The 16,295-nt window shown below is 27.1% G+C and overlaps 1 protein-coding gene and 1 long non-coding RNA gene across 3 annotated transcripts; both read right to left on the reverse strand.

Moving 5' to 3' along the window:
- Nucleotides 1–957: 957 nt before the first annotated feature.
- On the reverse strand, nucleotides 958–2,265 carry LOC126550558 (uncharacterized). Its single transcript, XR_007604669.1, has 2 exons — nucleotides 2,153–2,265; nucleotides 958–2,053 (listed from the first exon to the last, which is right to left on the reverse strand). It is a non-coding gene; the product is annotated as an uncharacterized LOC126550558 (long non-coding RNA).
- Nucleotides 2,266–6,034: 3,769 nt separating this feature from the next.
- Nucleotides 6,035–15,341, reverse strand: LOC114121047 (baculoviral IAP repeat-containing protein 7-B-like). Of its 2 annotated transcripts, none has more exons than XM_050202386.1 (11): nucleotides 15,099–15,341; nucleotides 14,569–14,720; nucleotides 14,307–14,487; nucleotides 13,189–13,347; nucleotides 12,834–13,039; nucleotides 11,760–11,882; nucleotides 10,489–10,634; nucleotides 10,298–10,423; nucleotides 10,034–10,224; nucleotides 9,867–9,917; nucleotides 6,035–7,779 (listed from the first exon to the last, which is right to left on the reverse strand). In XM_050202386.1, exons 2-11 carry the CDS (start codon nucleotides 14,704–14,706, stop codon nucleotides 7,592–7,594), a joined length of 1,509 nt encoding a protein of 502 aa, XP_050058343.1. In that variant the 5' UTR covers nucleotides 14,707–14,720; nucleotides 15,099–15,341; the 3' UTR covers nucleotides 6,035–7,591. The 2 variants fall into 2 exon arrangements, with proteins under 2 accessions (XP_050058343.1, XP_027838995.2); XM_027983194.2 differs by having other exon boundaries at nucleotides 9,867–9,920; nucleotides 15,099–15,338.
- Between the last annotated feature and the right edge of the window lie 954 nt (nucleotides 15,342–16,295).

Here is a 16,295-nt window from a genome sequence, read left to right on the forward strand (position 1 = left end):
AATGTAGAAAAAGGCGTTGTTCTAGGTAAATTGCGAAACTAAGCAAAACGCTATTAAAGAGAGGCCAGGATATTGCGTCATTTCCGTTGGACCATTATATAGCTATGTACCTACTATACATGTATATAGTACATATTATATACAATATACCCAATTTATCAATACCATAAAGTGACGATGAGACTATAAAATGATAGACGGTAGTAATAATAATATTGCATAAGAGCCACACTATAAGATTGCCGTACATGTGATATAAATAGTTGTTCTAAAGTATTTAAAATGCCGTATAAAAGTTCATTATAATTTATCTAGTGTATGAAAAAAATAATTTTAATTGGAAGACTTGTCAAAAAAGATGTGAAATTATTAGGTGGAGAATTAGAAAGAAAGAGTTATGGAGTATGGATAGGTAGAGAAGGATGGAGGATGGGTATGAAATGGGATGGCCCTGAGAGGCCTTTTAAATATGGTGTGTACCTACTACCAATATAATAAATCATATACTTGCATTATGTAGCGGTTCATGACGTTCATGTTACAAAAAAATAATTTGAAATAAATTGATCCAAAAATATTATTTACCAGCTGGTTCAACTAAATATGTAATATACATTTTATTCTATTTTGTAATATATGTAAAAGAAGGTAAAACAAAATTGTGTGCTTTCACATATATAGTGTATGATAGTAGGTATACCAATTTATTATAATATTTTATATTATGTATACAATAATAATATACTATATTATTTATATTATACATAGGATATGTGAGCTAGTATAACATAGGTACCTATTATTTATTTAGAGTTTATAATATAGGTTGGTACTATACTTACAATTAATGTATTTCAATTTGAAAAACCCTTTTTATCAATTTAAATGTAAATGTGAGTAAAAAAACTTATTTTTATAAGTAGTTTAGGGTCCAATTACAAGTAAAAAAATACATCGTTCTAATGCGAGTAGGTATATATTTGATTTTTTAACAACCATTATATTTAATGTACAAATGTTAAACACATATGACATAAAGTTTGTGAATACAGCACACCACGGCCGTGACTAGTTAGAATACTAAGAAAATAAAATCTATATAAAAAGACGAGTTTCTTTTAATATATTCATGACAATATTTTATAAACATATGAAGTAACAAGTAGGTATACAAAGATAAAGGTACACACACATTTCGTATACATGCATCGTTGTTCACTTATCAAGATAATAAATATTATAACACAAATACGTTTTTTAACTGACTCTCTTTAACGAATGTACAGTTTCTACTTTCTTGTTTAAATATTTAGATGATTTTAAATAAATTTTACATTAAGATTAGCCAGGTTAGGTAAGGTTAGAAAAGTTATTGGAATTTGATTTATGTACCACCTATAATATTATGTTTTTTGGATAAATTACGTTGTTTAAATAATAATATATGCCTAATACCTATTAAGTATAAATATAATATACTTTAGTATATATTTTTATGGAAGTTCAGTAGAGACGTGAGTGTAAATATAATTTTTTTTTCACGTCCATATAATATTGCATTTTTGTTGGACAAATTAAATCCAAGTCAACGTATAAGTCTTGTGACCTCACCTTATTATGTGATAAATATGACTCATAATCGTGTCGTACTCATACGTTTAAATGTTTAAAAAATAACACATAATAATAAGAAAATAATTTTTACATAAGGTTCAAAACTTCAAAATATTGTATGCATTCATTGTAATATACCACAATAATGTGTACCTACATTATATAGTATACCTATTATGGTTGTATAACGTGTTTAAAATTAATTCTTATCGAAATATTTTATTGTAGTAAACAAGTTTCAATCTATCATTAAATAAATAAATAACAATTATTATAATATTATGCATATTTTACCAATGCAATATTTGCATTTAATCATTTTACTGTTTATTTTAAATTTCTCGCAGCTCTTTTCTTCAAATGAGGCAGTTCGTGTATCACATCGTGGTCTGTACGAAATATAACATAAATAATAATCGAAACACGAGGACAGCCATTGCTACAATAACGGTAACACATTATTATGTATTTATTTTATTATTATTAGAATATTAAGAATATTTAAAATGTTATATCACAAGTGAAGATATATACCTACCGGATACACATACACGCCTACAATATAATATTATGTAAAAGTTATAATAATATAGGTATAATTTTTTCATTTTAAACAGTTTGTCCAAAACAGATTTAAGAGGATGCCACACCCGAATGTGTTGTTTCCATCTTACAAACATACAACGTCACAAGTTTGTGTTTCAATTTAGATAATTTAGTGTAGTAATCTTTAACAATAGAGTGATATAACCCAATATCAAACTTAAAAAATAGGTAGTAGGTACTAGGTAGGTATCTATATTGTAAAAAACATAAATGAAAACACAGATTATGTTTAAATTTGATAATTCACTTTATCGTTTATCAGTTACCATACTAAATTGAAACCGCTAACTGCTAAGTATATACATTTTTTATGCTGTGCGCTTGTAATACAAAGACAACACACGCGGAATCCCTTTGGACAGGATGAGTATCGGCGAGTATAGGCGAAGCCGGAAGTTATATTGTTTATTGTTACACGACAAATGACAACAGGAAACGAATAACTACGAATTTTAGTCAACACTCGCTTTATCGGAATTCTGAATAAGGGACACACACTATGTCCACTATGTATCATCGTCTAAGAACGAGGACATCGAACAAACAAAAGTCTTCTAGTCTTGGACAACGCGAGTATACGCAGACACGATGTAATCCTATTGTATTTTCCAGGTTACTCCTTACTCGTACATAGGTATCGTATACCGAACTCGGGGAGTCGTACCCGAGCGACGACGAGAAAACGAAAAGACAGACGACAGCGATAATAATATTGCGTAGGAACCTGCAATAAGTCGAGTGCCGTGCAAGGGAGATCGAAGGCCAATAATTATATATTGGGTCGACAGAGCGTAGTTGGACTGTTGTCGGTATTGATGTTGTTGTTGTTGTTTACAAGTACAACTACTGTGGTCGCGGGTTGTAATGACGTGGGCGGTTCTGAATCTACGTGGGAAAATCAGCGGTAAAAATAAAAATAAAAACACTGCGTCGGAAAATCCGATGGTCCGCAGTCGTACGTACGTCACGACGATGTGAAATCCGAATGTATATTTATTATTATTTGAATATAATATAATACATATTATCTTATTTTTTTTAACAGTTCGCCGTAGACGTGAAAACGAGATAATATAATATCATTGGCCGTTTTCGTTATTCGCCTCCGCGCCGCACAAGCGGATCGCCCTGTATAAACGAGTCGCGAGCGCGCTACGTATATTATATTGCACGCGCGACGCACAAAAGAATGTTACGCCTTCTCTCCGCCGCCGCGCCGCACCGTAGTCCACACGAAAAACGGTCCTTTCCCGCGGTGTACGAACGAGAACGCGCGCGGCGGGGCGGAGGACACGGTCTGACGGCGAGGAATGCGACCTCGGCGGCGCGTGAGACCGACGGTCGATTCGGCCGCCGTAGCGCCGCGCAATGGCCTCTCCACCTCCTCCGCCTCCACCACCACATCGTCGCCGTCATCCTTTACGGTGCACCGTAAAACGCGCGTCTCGAGTCTCGGCCGTGTTTCAAGTGTGCCGACCGTTTCTCACGCGGAACCACCACCCTTCCCCCCGACCGGTGCGACGACTGTGAGAGAGACGCACCACACACACACGATCCGTCGGCCGAAATCCCCGTTTCGATATTATAATATCGCGATCCGAGAAATATTTTTCAATTTTTAAAGAGGTTTGGGGGGGGGGACGCCCAGATACGGGCCGTGCCAGCTCTTTGTTTGTGCGGTTTTTTTTGTTTTGTTTTTCGCGCACGAATGCACCTCGCCCACCCGGTGACTATGGTAGGGGTATTACTATAACCGTGTATTTGACAACAATAACGTTATACGTGCATAATAATATAAACAACATGATAATATTATTATTATAATAAACCGTCTCCATGAAATATTATGTATTTTATATTTTAAGTTGAATGATTAATGGCCTGCTAACACGACTTCTACAACGAATAGCCGGTCAACAGTTGCCCCGAGACCGGAGTTCCCGAATATCCAGTGAGAAAAACTTCAAGTCTCGAAAGTTTCCGAGCAAAAGAATGTTTAATTGTCTCGGGGAAAAAACCACCACTGAAATAGACCACGAACGCATAATAACAAAGTATTTGTCAGCTGTCACTGGTATACGGTATACCATATTTGTAATCGAATCCCTCAGTATGCAGAGGAAATACATTTATACAATATATTAGGTACATAATGCGTAGTTAACCAGCGCGTATACGGTAAGTAAGGAATCTAGAAAAAAAAGGCAATTGAAAAATTAAAGCAAACGAAACAAAAGCACGAGAATAAAAAGTCATATAGGTAGGTGTACCAAAAAATAATATGTATAGTACAGTTATTTTTTTTCCAAACATCATCATAGACTTCAAGTCTTCAAATACCTAATATATTTCTAATAATTTAGAATACATTTTAAAATATACATGATATAACTATATAAATCTAGTGTGGACCGGCTTTAGTACAATAATAATCAATCACAATTACACATTCAAGCTTTTAATATTGTATGTAAGATGTAACTATGTAAGTAGGTATAACTAGGTACTCACAGCTCACAGGCGTAACTATAGTTTTAAAATAAAATTTTTTGCTTCTACCGCTAAAATAATTTGATATAATATTACCTATATAATAAATGATGTAGGTAATAGTCAAAAAAAAATTCACAAATTATATAAAATCATTATGGGAAAGGATAGAGAAAAATGGCTATAAATGCTACAAAATAACTACGTATATTTTACGTATTTCATTAATAAAGTAAAATATTATTGCAGCCTGCAGATAGGTAGGTATGGTTTTTGATTTAATATTGAGTTACTATATGTATTTGAAAATAAATGTGTCGATTGATTTTTTCATAATAACAAAATAGTAAGATAGGGAGGGAAAATTGGATTGCATAAATTATATGGATTTCTTTTATTGTAGTTTTACGATGTGAGGGGTGAACGAAATACGAATGATTTTGTGTTTTCTTTGTACATAATACAAGAAATCTGAAACTAACTCATGCGTCCTACTTAGGTAGTTATCACATATTTTTTTTATCGTGTATTCGTGTCCTTAAAAATTTTACGTATGAAGATTATTAACGCCGTCTTGGTTTGACGAGTTTTTGTCATTTTAGACCAGTACCGAAGGTCTGGATATCAAATAGGTAACACGATGCAAGACGATATGGGATATCTTAATATCTAAATATCTTACACCGTGTTGATATTTCAAAATATTTCTACTGTTGACGTTATGCAGTATGAACACAAAAACATTATTTTTATGATGATTCACATGGTTCTTGATTACAATTAAAAATATAATAATCTATCATATTGTGTTCTTCAATTACACAAATTTTGCTACTGACACAATATTTCAAATAATTTCTATAATATTTTAAAATATCCAAAAAGTAAAGCATGAATCAAGTGGTGTGAGTTTGAGAAGGGAGAAACTAGATTTTTTATTTAAGCTTTGAAGTTTTAATCTAATACATAGGTATTGTTTTATAAAGATAAGTAGCATCCAAAAAGCATTGTTATTTAGGTAGTAGCCAGTAGGTACCCTTATAAAAATGTTAAAAATTGTACCTAAATCTTTTCAACCATTATTTTTTTTTAAATAAATTGGATTCAATAATTAATAAAATATTTAAAGGAAATAATGAGTTCTTTAAAAACCATTAATGGGTTTTTTCTCATTAAATATAATTAAAAACAAATTAAATAGTAAAAGGAATTCCTAATAATACCTATCTGTTTTGTTATTACAATATAAGTTATAACCATTAGTGGTATAAAGAGAGGTTAGAATATGATTCAATAAAATAACTAAATCAATTATTATCAATATTCAATAGGTACAACAGTTTTCATCTAATAACTTAGACATTTTTTTTTTTTTTTTTGAGGAAAACAATAATATTGTACTATTGCTAGAAATACTTATAGTTAATTCACAGATTTTCTCAAAAAGTGAAAAATATTGATTAAAAAAAAAAATAATCTAGATGTCTATATCATATTTATAACAATAATCACTTTTTAAGTCTATTTCATAATAATTTTTAATTTAGACTAATCATTTATTAAAAAAAAGAAATGTTAAGAGAACATATGTCATACCCGCATGTGTTGTCTATGTCTTACTAATGTAAGACAAACAAATTTGAGTTCAGCAGACATCAATTTTATGCTTATAGTTTTAATATTAGAATTAATTTACTTATTATTAAACTCAAAGGTAATTATATTATCTGAGAAATCTTATAGGCATTTATTGATATTTTAATTTTTAAGAAAGTCACGAGAATTTTAAAGTTTTAATATTTTACATAACTATAACTTAGGTACTTAAAAATTTAAATACTAAAATAAAATAATACTTAAATAATTTAAATATATTATTACCTTTAAGTTTGATAATAGGTAAATTGATTCCAATATTAAAGTTAACAGTATAAAATTGATCCCGTTAAACGCAAATTTGCTGTTTTACATATGTAAAATATTGACAACAAATGTGTGTATATAATTAATGTATTAATGTCTTCTTAACAACTTAAGTAGGTAGCTATCTTCATATTAACATTTATTCAATCTGCTTATTTATTTTTTAATTTTTTTTGAAAGTTTTTGATATTACTTTTAGATTCATTTGAAAAATTAAATAAAAATCAAAGAAATTAGAATTAGAATTTTTAAATAAAAAATGGTAAATAACATAATGAATAATGAACATCATATAACATAGAAAAATACAATGAGAACATTAACTTTATTAAGTTTTAATAACTTAACATTATTTATTATACTATCACCATGGTGAAATAATTTATACCATCATGAAATGTACTATTTTAAATATATATTTATGTTATACTTGTAATCATAACAATTTTTTTCTTAACATTCTGTGTAATATTGACTGTAATTTAGTAATCAATGTTTTAAATAAAAGCATTTAAAATATAAGCTACGTATCAATTTATCGTACACATTAAATGAAATAAAAAAATAAGAGTCTAAATTTAAAATTGATTACAAACTAAATAAAAAGTGGAAGTGGAATAAACAGAACTATTACAGTTTTTTTTTTAAAGAAAATACAAGTTTGTATGTATAGTGTGTACTGTTATAATAAATTGTACTACCTAAATTGAAATATTAAGTTGAAAAAAATTACTTAATAATTATAATTAAAAGTATAGCAAAATTAACAGCCATACCACATATTAAAATATGTGAAATTTCCACTAAATTTTTCTTTTTTCTTTTAGCGGTGGTTAACATTCAATATAATATTATATAATTAGCAACAAGAAATCTATACATCAGACATGTTGTTCTTATATGTCCAACAAATTTGAATTAAGTGTAAAATAAAAATTTGTAAATATATTCCCAATTGTTAAGAAAGGAATGTGCGAACAGTAGCCTTGATGGTCTGTCGACATAATGGGCAGTCTAGTAGACTAGAGGCACAAGTGATGCACGCAACTAAATGGGCACAAGGTAACATAACAACACCTAATTCTTGATCAACACAAATTTTACAAAGGCGGGCTTCTCTCAATCGACGGTTTTCTTCTTCTAAATCTGAAATAAAATAATACATAATATTATGAGCCATTATTTTATTATGAAAATAATTAAAATTGATTATCACATTAAACATATTTTTTTTTCACACATGAAAGTTTAATTTTTGATACTAGTTGAAATGATGAAAAATGATCTTTTTAGATGGTTTAAAAAAAAATATGTTTAAAATACATACACATGCAAAACAATAGGAGTAGTATTAAAGGGTTTTAGAAGAAAAAAATAATATTAAATTATTAAAAAAGGATTACTTATATAAAATTGTTATAAAAGTGTTGTACAAAGTTACAAAGTTTTATTTACTTTAGATGACCTTTCTTAAAATATAATAGTTTTTAGTATTCAACAATATCAGTTTTAAATATAATTAGTAAATATTTTGTTATTCTGAGATAATTAGTAAATTAATAATTTTAAAAATTGAGTTGAAATTTATTATTAATATCATCAAAATTATGTTTATTCAAAACTTAATTTTGATCCAAACCATTTAATATTGATATTGATAAATGGTAATAAAAATCATGATAGCATTATAATTATAGCAGAGTGTATTGAGCCGAGTTTTCACTATATTGTGTTATGTAGTGTTGAATGTTTAATTTGATGATAACATTTTAACACTTACATATTAGTTGTATGGAACACAACATAGAGTAATGAAATGGGCTGGTTATGAGTATTTGGACGTAATTTTATTTTTTTATGTTCTTGATAAATGAATACAAAATATTATAATTTAATTTAATTATTAAACCATATAGTAGCTATAATCAAGAGTTAGAAATCCTAATGTTAATATACTTGTCATCATGCACTGAAAACATTTCTTTTAGTTATGAACTCTATTATTTTGGAATATTTCAAAATGCAATACAAACAAAATATATCCATTTCATTTAATGGTTATGCATGTTATAAAAATAATAATTTTTACATTTTTCATCGTAGTTACACAATGTTTAATTTAAATAAAAAATTTAATTATGAGTTATGAATTTATAATCTTTGGACAAGAAACTATAAGATTTAAATGTTTTATTAAAATTTTACTTATGATAACTACAACACCCTTTTAAGTTAAAGGCCTTTTATGTTTTAACCATCAAAATAATAAACCTATAAATTAGAGTTGTGGTCTGGACGCCCTAAAACTCCCAGGACGCTTATAAAATAAAAGAAGTAATGCATTTAAGTTATTTAATAACAAATTATTTAGTTAGTTCATTTATCCATAATATTTTGTTCAAGTAATGTCAGGGAGTAAAAACAAAAAAGCAGATTATTATAATGTCACTACAAACAACAGCTATTCCTAATTAATAGAATTGAGAAATAATATGTGATAACAATGCCACTGGAAGTGACATACAAGAAATTCGCCAGTGCAAACCAGTGTAGATTCCTCCTTAAAAAATAAACTGGAATAGTTTTTAGAAATTCGCTGTAGTGAATCAATTTAAAAATGAGGCACACTGGTTTACTTTTTTTTGATAAATACCGATCATGATTCATCTTCACCACAAATTTATATTTACCCTTATTTAACTTGTTATTATGTACATTATATATATTATCAGTTTTCTGATTTTCTCGGCTATGAAATGTGATAATAATTTATGTGAGGGGTAAACTGTTCTATTTACCAAATTTCTATCGAAACCAGTGTAGATCAATATAGACCAAAGTCATGAATTGAAATCATAATAATCGGTATAGTATCGCACACTGATTTGCGCGGGCAAATTTCTTGATACTGTTGGCCTCTGACTAAAAAAAAATTTGATATTTTAGGTAACGTTCATACACTGCCCGGGAATTTTTAATCTTTAATCATATTGTAAAATTAATGTGATTGATAAGTATATGAATAATTAAAAAGTTTTGTTAGTAAAAATATAGTAAATATTGCAACAAAAATCATCACTATCTAGTGTGAAATTGCTGTGTGGTAGCCAGTAAGTAAAGTCACCAACTGCACATTCATTAGGTCACAACTGTCAATTATTATAGGTTTATTAGTTTATTCTCAGTTAAGTTAGATAACAGTAGATACAACTATAAATAAAATATAAATATACCTCTTTGAGATAATTTAACATTTGCAGATTCATCAATTGGTTCATCAGCATCTTCTAAAATGAATATAAAGTTAGATGATTCAAAAATTTAATAACTAAGTAAAATATTGTGATAGATTATTCGTACAGTAAAAATTAAATCATAAATAAAATAATATTAATTATACCTTTAACTTTAATATCATTAGATAGACTGGAATTAACACTATCAGCTATAAATGCAGATTCATTTGTATCAAAAGTAACATTTTCATTTTCATTTTCATCTTCAGGTTCAGATAATTCAGATACTTCTTCAGCCTCTACCTCTGAATCACAATCACTGGAACTTGAAGAAGCAGAAATACGAGTAACTACCCTAAAAAAATGAAATAAATATATTTAATATATTTAATATATAAAATATAAATCATACTAATTTGTTAACTTACTCTTCAATAATTTCATCATTAGAGTCACTAGATTCTTCAGAAACATCATCATCACGAGGAATACTTATTCCGTCCATGGGTTCTGGTTCTTCTCTCCGGAGAATTTGTTCAAGAGACAATGTATCTCTAAAATGTATTTTTCTTTTAAATAAATTATTAATTTAATTTTTAGAAATTGGTTTTGTTAATACCCTTCAGAAAAAAATGAATTTTGATCTTGGTTTAAAACTTGTTGCATAAAATTATCCATTGGACGAAAAGGTGTTCCAATATCTTGCAGATTACTACGAATTGCTTGTCGAATCTGAGATGGTTGTAAGCCTAACTCTAATGCCATCTGAAATGTTAAATTTTGAATGAAAATATAAAAAAAATTATAAAATAATAAAACAACAAAATTATTATATAATATTGCCTTAGGTCTATTCTAGAATATGGCACAATTATTTAACACCCCATATTAGAACATATTAAAATCAATTTCTATACTAAGCCGCATATTTATTAAAAATAGAATATCCACATCATAACTGTTCACTCATTCATTCAAACTTAAACATATCTTTATTTTCGACTCACATTTTGACTTAACCATAAATCCATTATATCTGTTCTAAATGGTTCCCTGAAATGTTAACTGATATAAAACAATGTGTCTCATCTCATAGCACTAGAAGCCACTAAAGCCATATCTTTTTACTGTTTTTGTACATAAATATATGCCTCAACTGCTAAGATTATTGGTGTTTTTGAAATATAATACATTTTAAAGATTTATATACTCAAACGCTCAGTTCTAAATAAGATAACTAGTGTTTGCACATGGTAGGCGGGGCTAAAGAGCTACACATTGTATCAGCTCACAATGCGCACAGACGCACAGTGGCAGATAATCTACTTCAATGTAAATGGAACATGATTAGGATATTTGTGCACAAGTCATCTTATTTGGAACAGAGTATACAACAAATTTAAAAATAATACATGAAGGGCTTATGTTATTTTAATTATATTATGTGATATAATCTATGTGTACATGTCATACTTTCTGAATCAGGTTCAACTCTTCGAGGAGTTAAAGAAGATTCATTTGTCTCCTGGTTAAGCACTTTTATATTCTTTTCTATACCTCCATACTCAATCTCTTATGATTTCAACTATCTTTTACAATGAATACTAAGTTTCCTTAACATAGCTCTCTCAGATCTTCTTCTTCAATCAACTAATGTTTAGTTTAAGTTACTTGTTTATTCTTAATATGCTTTGTATTATATTCACTTAATTTTAATTAACTATTAACTGATAAATATATTTATTTTATTTGTGTTCACCTACATAACTGCTGTTTGGTATTAATACAATAAATAAATATTATTTTCTTATTTTTTTTCCTAGTTATTTTTTATTATAAATGTTATACGTATAATTATTAAGAAAATAAGAATAATTTTTTTTATCTTACTTGTGCAGGAGGTAGTAGCATAAGATCGCTTATTTGTCGATCAGTAGTCTCATTAGTTCTATTCGAAGAACTTATACTATTTGGTGAGATATTATCTGTTTGGTGTATACTAACCACTTGTCCCTGTGAAAAATATAATGTTTAATGTAAAACAGTACTAAATGGTAATAATAAAATATAATGTATATTAAAATTTATAAGTAATTGGTATATTTAAAATTCTATAAAAATAAAAATGCAAATACATTTTAAATCATTTTGACAGGAGACACATCAATAGAAGTCTCAGATTAATAATTATAATTATGTATAAAAAATATATATATATTTTGCTATTTTTTTTTTTTATAGTTTTAGGGGATAATAATATAGTTTTTTTATGAAATTAAAAATAATGCTGCATTTTAAAAGAAGTAAAACAACTTGAAAAAAATAAATAATAATAATAATAATAATAAAAATATGTTTTTTTTTTCAAAAATGTTGGTTTGTAATGACATGATTATCTACAAAAATGATAAATACTTTTAAAATAATGAATGTTGAATGTTGAAAGAATCAAAAAAATTTACATGGTGTTTCTGAAATGAACGAGGTTACTATCATAAGTGTACTCACTGTGATGGCCCAATGAAGATTTGTTTGAAATTTTTTTTTTATCTTAAAAATCTGGGTTAATACCAATTGTAACAATTGTAAATAAAGTAATTTGATTATTTTACAATTAAAACAATATGTTAATTAATCATGTATGTTAAATGATAACAAATAACTATCGCCACCATTAATCTTTTAATTCGCGATTTGAGCGCGAAAAAAGCACAACAAGCTCTAAAACAATGTGACGTATGAGAATTTTGCAAAAAATACAACTAGAGCATTTGTTTTTGTATTTAAGATAATGTTCTAAAAGTAATTTGAAAAAACCCAGATTTTTAAGATAGAAAATTTTTTTCAAAAAAACCTTCATTGGGCCATTACAGTAAGTACGCATATACCAGTAACCTCATTCATTTCAGAAACATCCTGTATAATATAGTATATAGGTTATTTAACATTTTAAGCTAGATATACCTCTCCTGTATCATCAAGTCTAGGCCTATTTAAAAGCGCATTAAATCTTTCAACCAAATTTCCATCCAAGAATTGTTCTCCTTTTACTAAATTTAAGAAGCCACAGTTTGGAAACCATTTAGCATGTTCAACCCATGTATTATCATCTACCTCCCAATTTTGAAGACCTCCATCACAGTAATAACAGCGAACTTCATCATTACTACCTATAATAATACATTTTATGTCTATTAATTAATGGTCTATAGAACTTTTTTTAAATATTAATGAATATAATATTACAAATATTAAAATATTTTTGAAAATATAGTTTAATTCAACTGATAAGAGTTTATAAACATGTTAAAATATGTACCAGTAAAGAAAAATCCAGCAGTAGCTAAATCTTCAGGTTTTTGTGATTCATTACTCCAACCACTAAACGTTTTCAATCGAGCACTGAATGAATTATACTTTAGATGAAAAGCTACTCTATGAGCTCTTACACCCAAACCTTGAATATCAATTGGTTCACCTATTTCAACAAAATATTTATTAATTCATTATATAATTAACAGTTTTAACAAATATTTTATGAGAATAAAATTTTATAAATTTACAATAATACATGTAAACTGGGTTTTTAATGTTTTTGAGATTTCCAGTGAAAATAAAACAAGTATTTTTTAAGTTTTTATTTTTTTGAACGATAACATATATTTTTAATTTCTTATTCTGAAACAAAATATAATTGGGACTATTTCAATACATAAAAATTGAAATTTGAACAATTAATGAATTTAAAGTATTTAAAGTTAAGAAGAGCCAAGTAGAAGACCAACATTTTGCTTCAGAATATTAAATTAAAAATGTACATTATCATTCAAAGTAAAAACTAAAATAATTAATAAGATAAAAATATTATTTTATTTTAACTTTAAATGGTGTAAAAAATATTTTCAAAAAATGTAATAGATTTTAAAATAATGAATGTTGTTTGATAAAAGAATTACTCTGTATACATTAATAAATAACAGAATATATGTTTTGATAACATTTTCATTCACTTTTATTGTTACACATGGCTTAAATAAAAACAATAATTAGACATCTTGAAAATACTAAATCATATCCATATAAAGTATATTTTTCTTTAAATAAACACTCAATAATTCCAAGTAATATTAATTGAACTAAGTAGTTATAATTGGAAATGAAAAGTTGTAATTTAATAAGTTATTAGGCGATTCTTCTAAAATGTAAAAGAAAGTTGTTTAACTCTAAATAAAGATTAAGTAATTTTTGATTTGCCTTAAATCTTAACTGAGAAACTTAACCATAACTAACTATAACCAATTAAATATTATTAATTTTATACACATTATACAATATTATATAATCAATGACATAATTGAAATTAACATTTTATCATAAATCTAATGAAAAAAAAAAAAAATAGTTTTATCACTAAACTTAATTAAACTAAAAATTGACCTGTTTCCTTATGATTTTCAATAAATTCCCCTCTCAATTGAATCCCTTCAATAATAGGTATATTACCACAGTCTTGACTAAGGAAAAAGCTACAGTTAGGATTGTGACGTTTATGTTCATCGACAGCATTGTCACCAAATTCCCAGTGACAAATACAAATATTACAAAATGCACATTTAACCTAAAATGAGTAAATAAATATATCATTATGGCTTTTACTTATTTGTAATAATATAGCTATATATCAATAAATTATAATTACTTTGTCAGTTTGTTTAGTATAATAGAATCCAGCAGCTGCTAAACTTTTTGGAGTTATGATAAATGATACTGGCCAACCAGTGAATGTACCCAGTCTATTGCTTTCATTTTTTAAATCAATTGATTGTGACAATTCCATTAGTGTGAATAAATCTGTAAACACATGCATTCAAAATAATTTAATTCAATATTAGTGGCTATGACACTATAATGAACAGTCATCTAAAAGAGAATTGAGTAAAATAAAATATGTATAATATAGACATTTGTTTTACCTAAATTACATATTTGATAAAAATTAATTATACTATTTTACCTATTATAATTAATTATTAATAGATATTTGATAAAAAGAAAATACAGGTTTATTGCTATGTATAAATTATATAATACATATATAGCAACTGTATCTCTACTATATTTAAGAGTTAAGTTATAAAGATTAAACTACGTCTAACCTATACAGGTGAAAAAACACAATAACATCAATTAAGATGACCTTTTATAATAACATAAACGTCATAAACTTACATTAACAATTTGTTTTAGTTTGGTTCAGCTAGTTATTAAACATTTTATTCGTTTTTCTTAACAAAGAACTCAACATTAATTAACTATTTCATTTTACAAGAACTTAAAATAATAAAATAATAAATTATATATTGTGATTATTGATTACTGTTAAATGTTATTAGTTATTACAAATATTATGCGCAGAAACTTGTAATTATTATTACAATTACCACTGGAAGTTGCAATATACTTTGTTGATTTATTCAATGATGATAAAAGATTAGTTTTAGGCACTGTTCCACTATAAAAATATGAACAGTGTTGTTGTAGCCTGTAGATTGAACGAATCGATAAGAATTGATAAAATACGGTTTATAACCGTGGTTGAAGACATACAGCTGGTTAGTCGTTATCTATGTGTATATTTAATCAATGATATTATCTAAGTTCCATTGATAGTAATTTCTATAATTAGCATAGATAATAATATAAGCAATAAGAATCCACGATCTTAGAATATCTTCCAAGTTTTAAGACCGTGTAAGAATTTAGCCTGTTATATTCTGTGCTAACTATTTAGTATAATATGGATATTTATTTTTAAATCAATGTTAAGATGTTGATTAAAACATAAAGTAAAAATAGTGAAGGTTACCACTCTGCTGTATACTAAGTGTCTATATTATTATTACAGTTATTACTTATTAGTTATTAGCATAAATTCTTACTATTGTAATGTAATTTCTTATAATGAATTTATTTAATATTACACATTAGTTATTACTATATTTGGAAATTTCTAATTTTCCATTTTATATACCTACATACATATTACATACATTTTTATATTTTAATTGTTTTTTATTATTTATACCACGTTAGATTAAAATCTATCGCGATTTATACTATATTTTTTATTCCATTTTAATAAGTTGTTACTTATTAGAAACATTAAGTACAATATACTTAGCAATTTGGATTTTTTATACAACATGTTATAATTATATCATAGAACATTCAACCATGGGCGCCCATAAGTAAAATTTTAGTGGGGGTCAAAATAAAAAATTCTCAAATGTAAAGATAATTATATTATATTATGGTAATATTTATTGAGTTACAAGTTTTTAATATTTTTTGTCCAGGGGGGGGGGCAAGTGCCCCCCGCCCTTGCCCCTCCCAATGGGCGCCCATGCATTCAACATAATGTTTTAT

Source organism: Aphis gossypii, chromosome 2 (genome assembly GCF_020184175.1).
Source record: "Aphis gossypii isolate Hap1 chromosome 2, ASM2018417v2, whole genome shotgun sequence".
Lineage (NCBI taxonomy): Eukaryota > Metazoa > Arthropoda > Insecta > Hemiptera > Aphididae > Aphis > Aphis gossypii.

Coding starts and splice junctions, on each gene's coding strand:
- LOC114121047 (XM_027983194.2), bottom strand. CDS start 14,706: ATGGAATTGTCACAATCAATTGATTTAAAAAATGAAAGCAATAGACTG. Junction 10,225..10,297: donor AATGATGAAATTATTGAAGA/GTAAGTTAACAA, acceptor TCATTTTTTTAG/GGTAGTTACTCGTATTTCTG. Junction 9,921..10,033: donor TAATGATATTAAAGTTAAAG/GTATAATTAATA, acceptor TATTCATTTTAG/AAGATGCTGATGAACCAATT.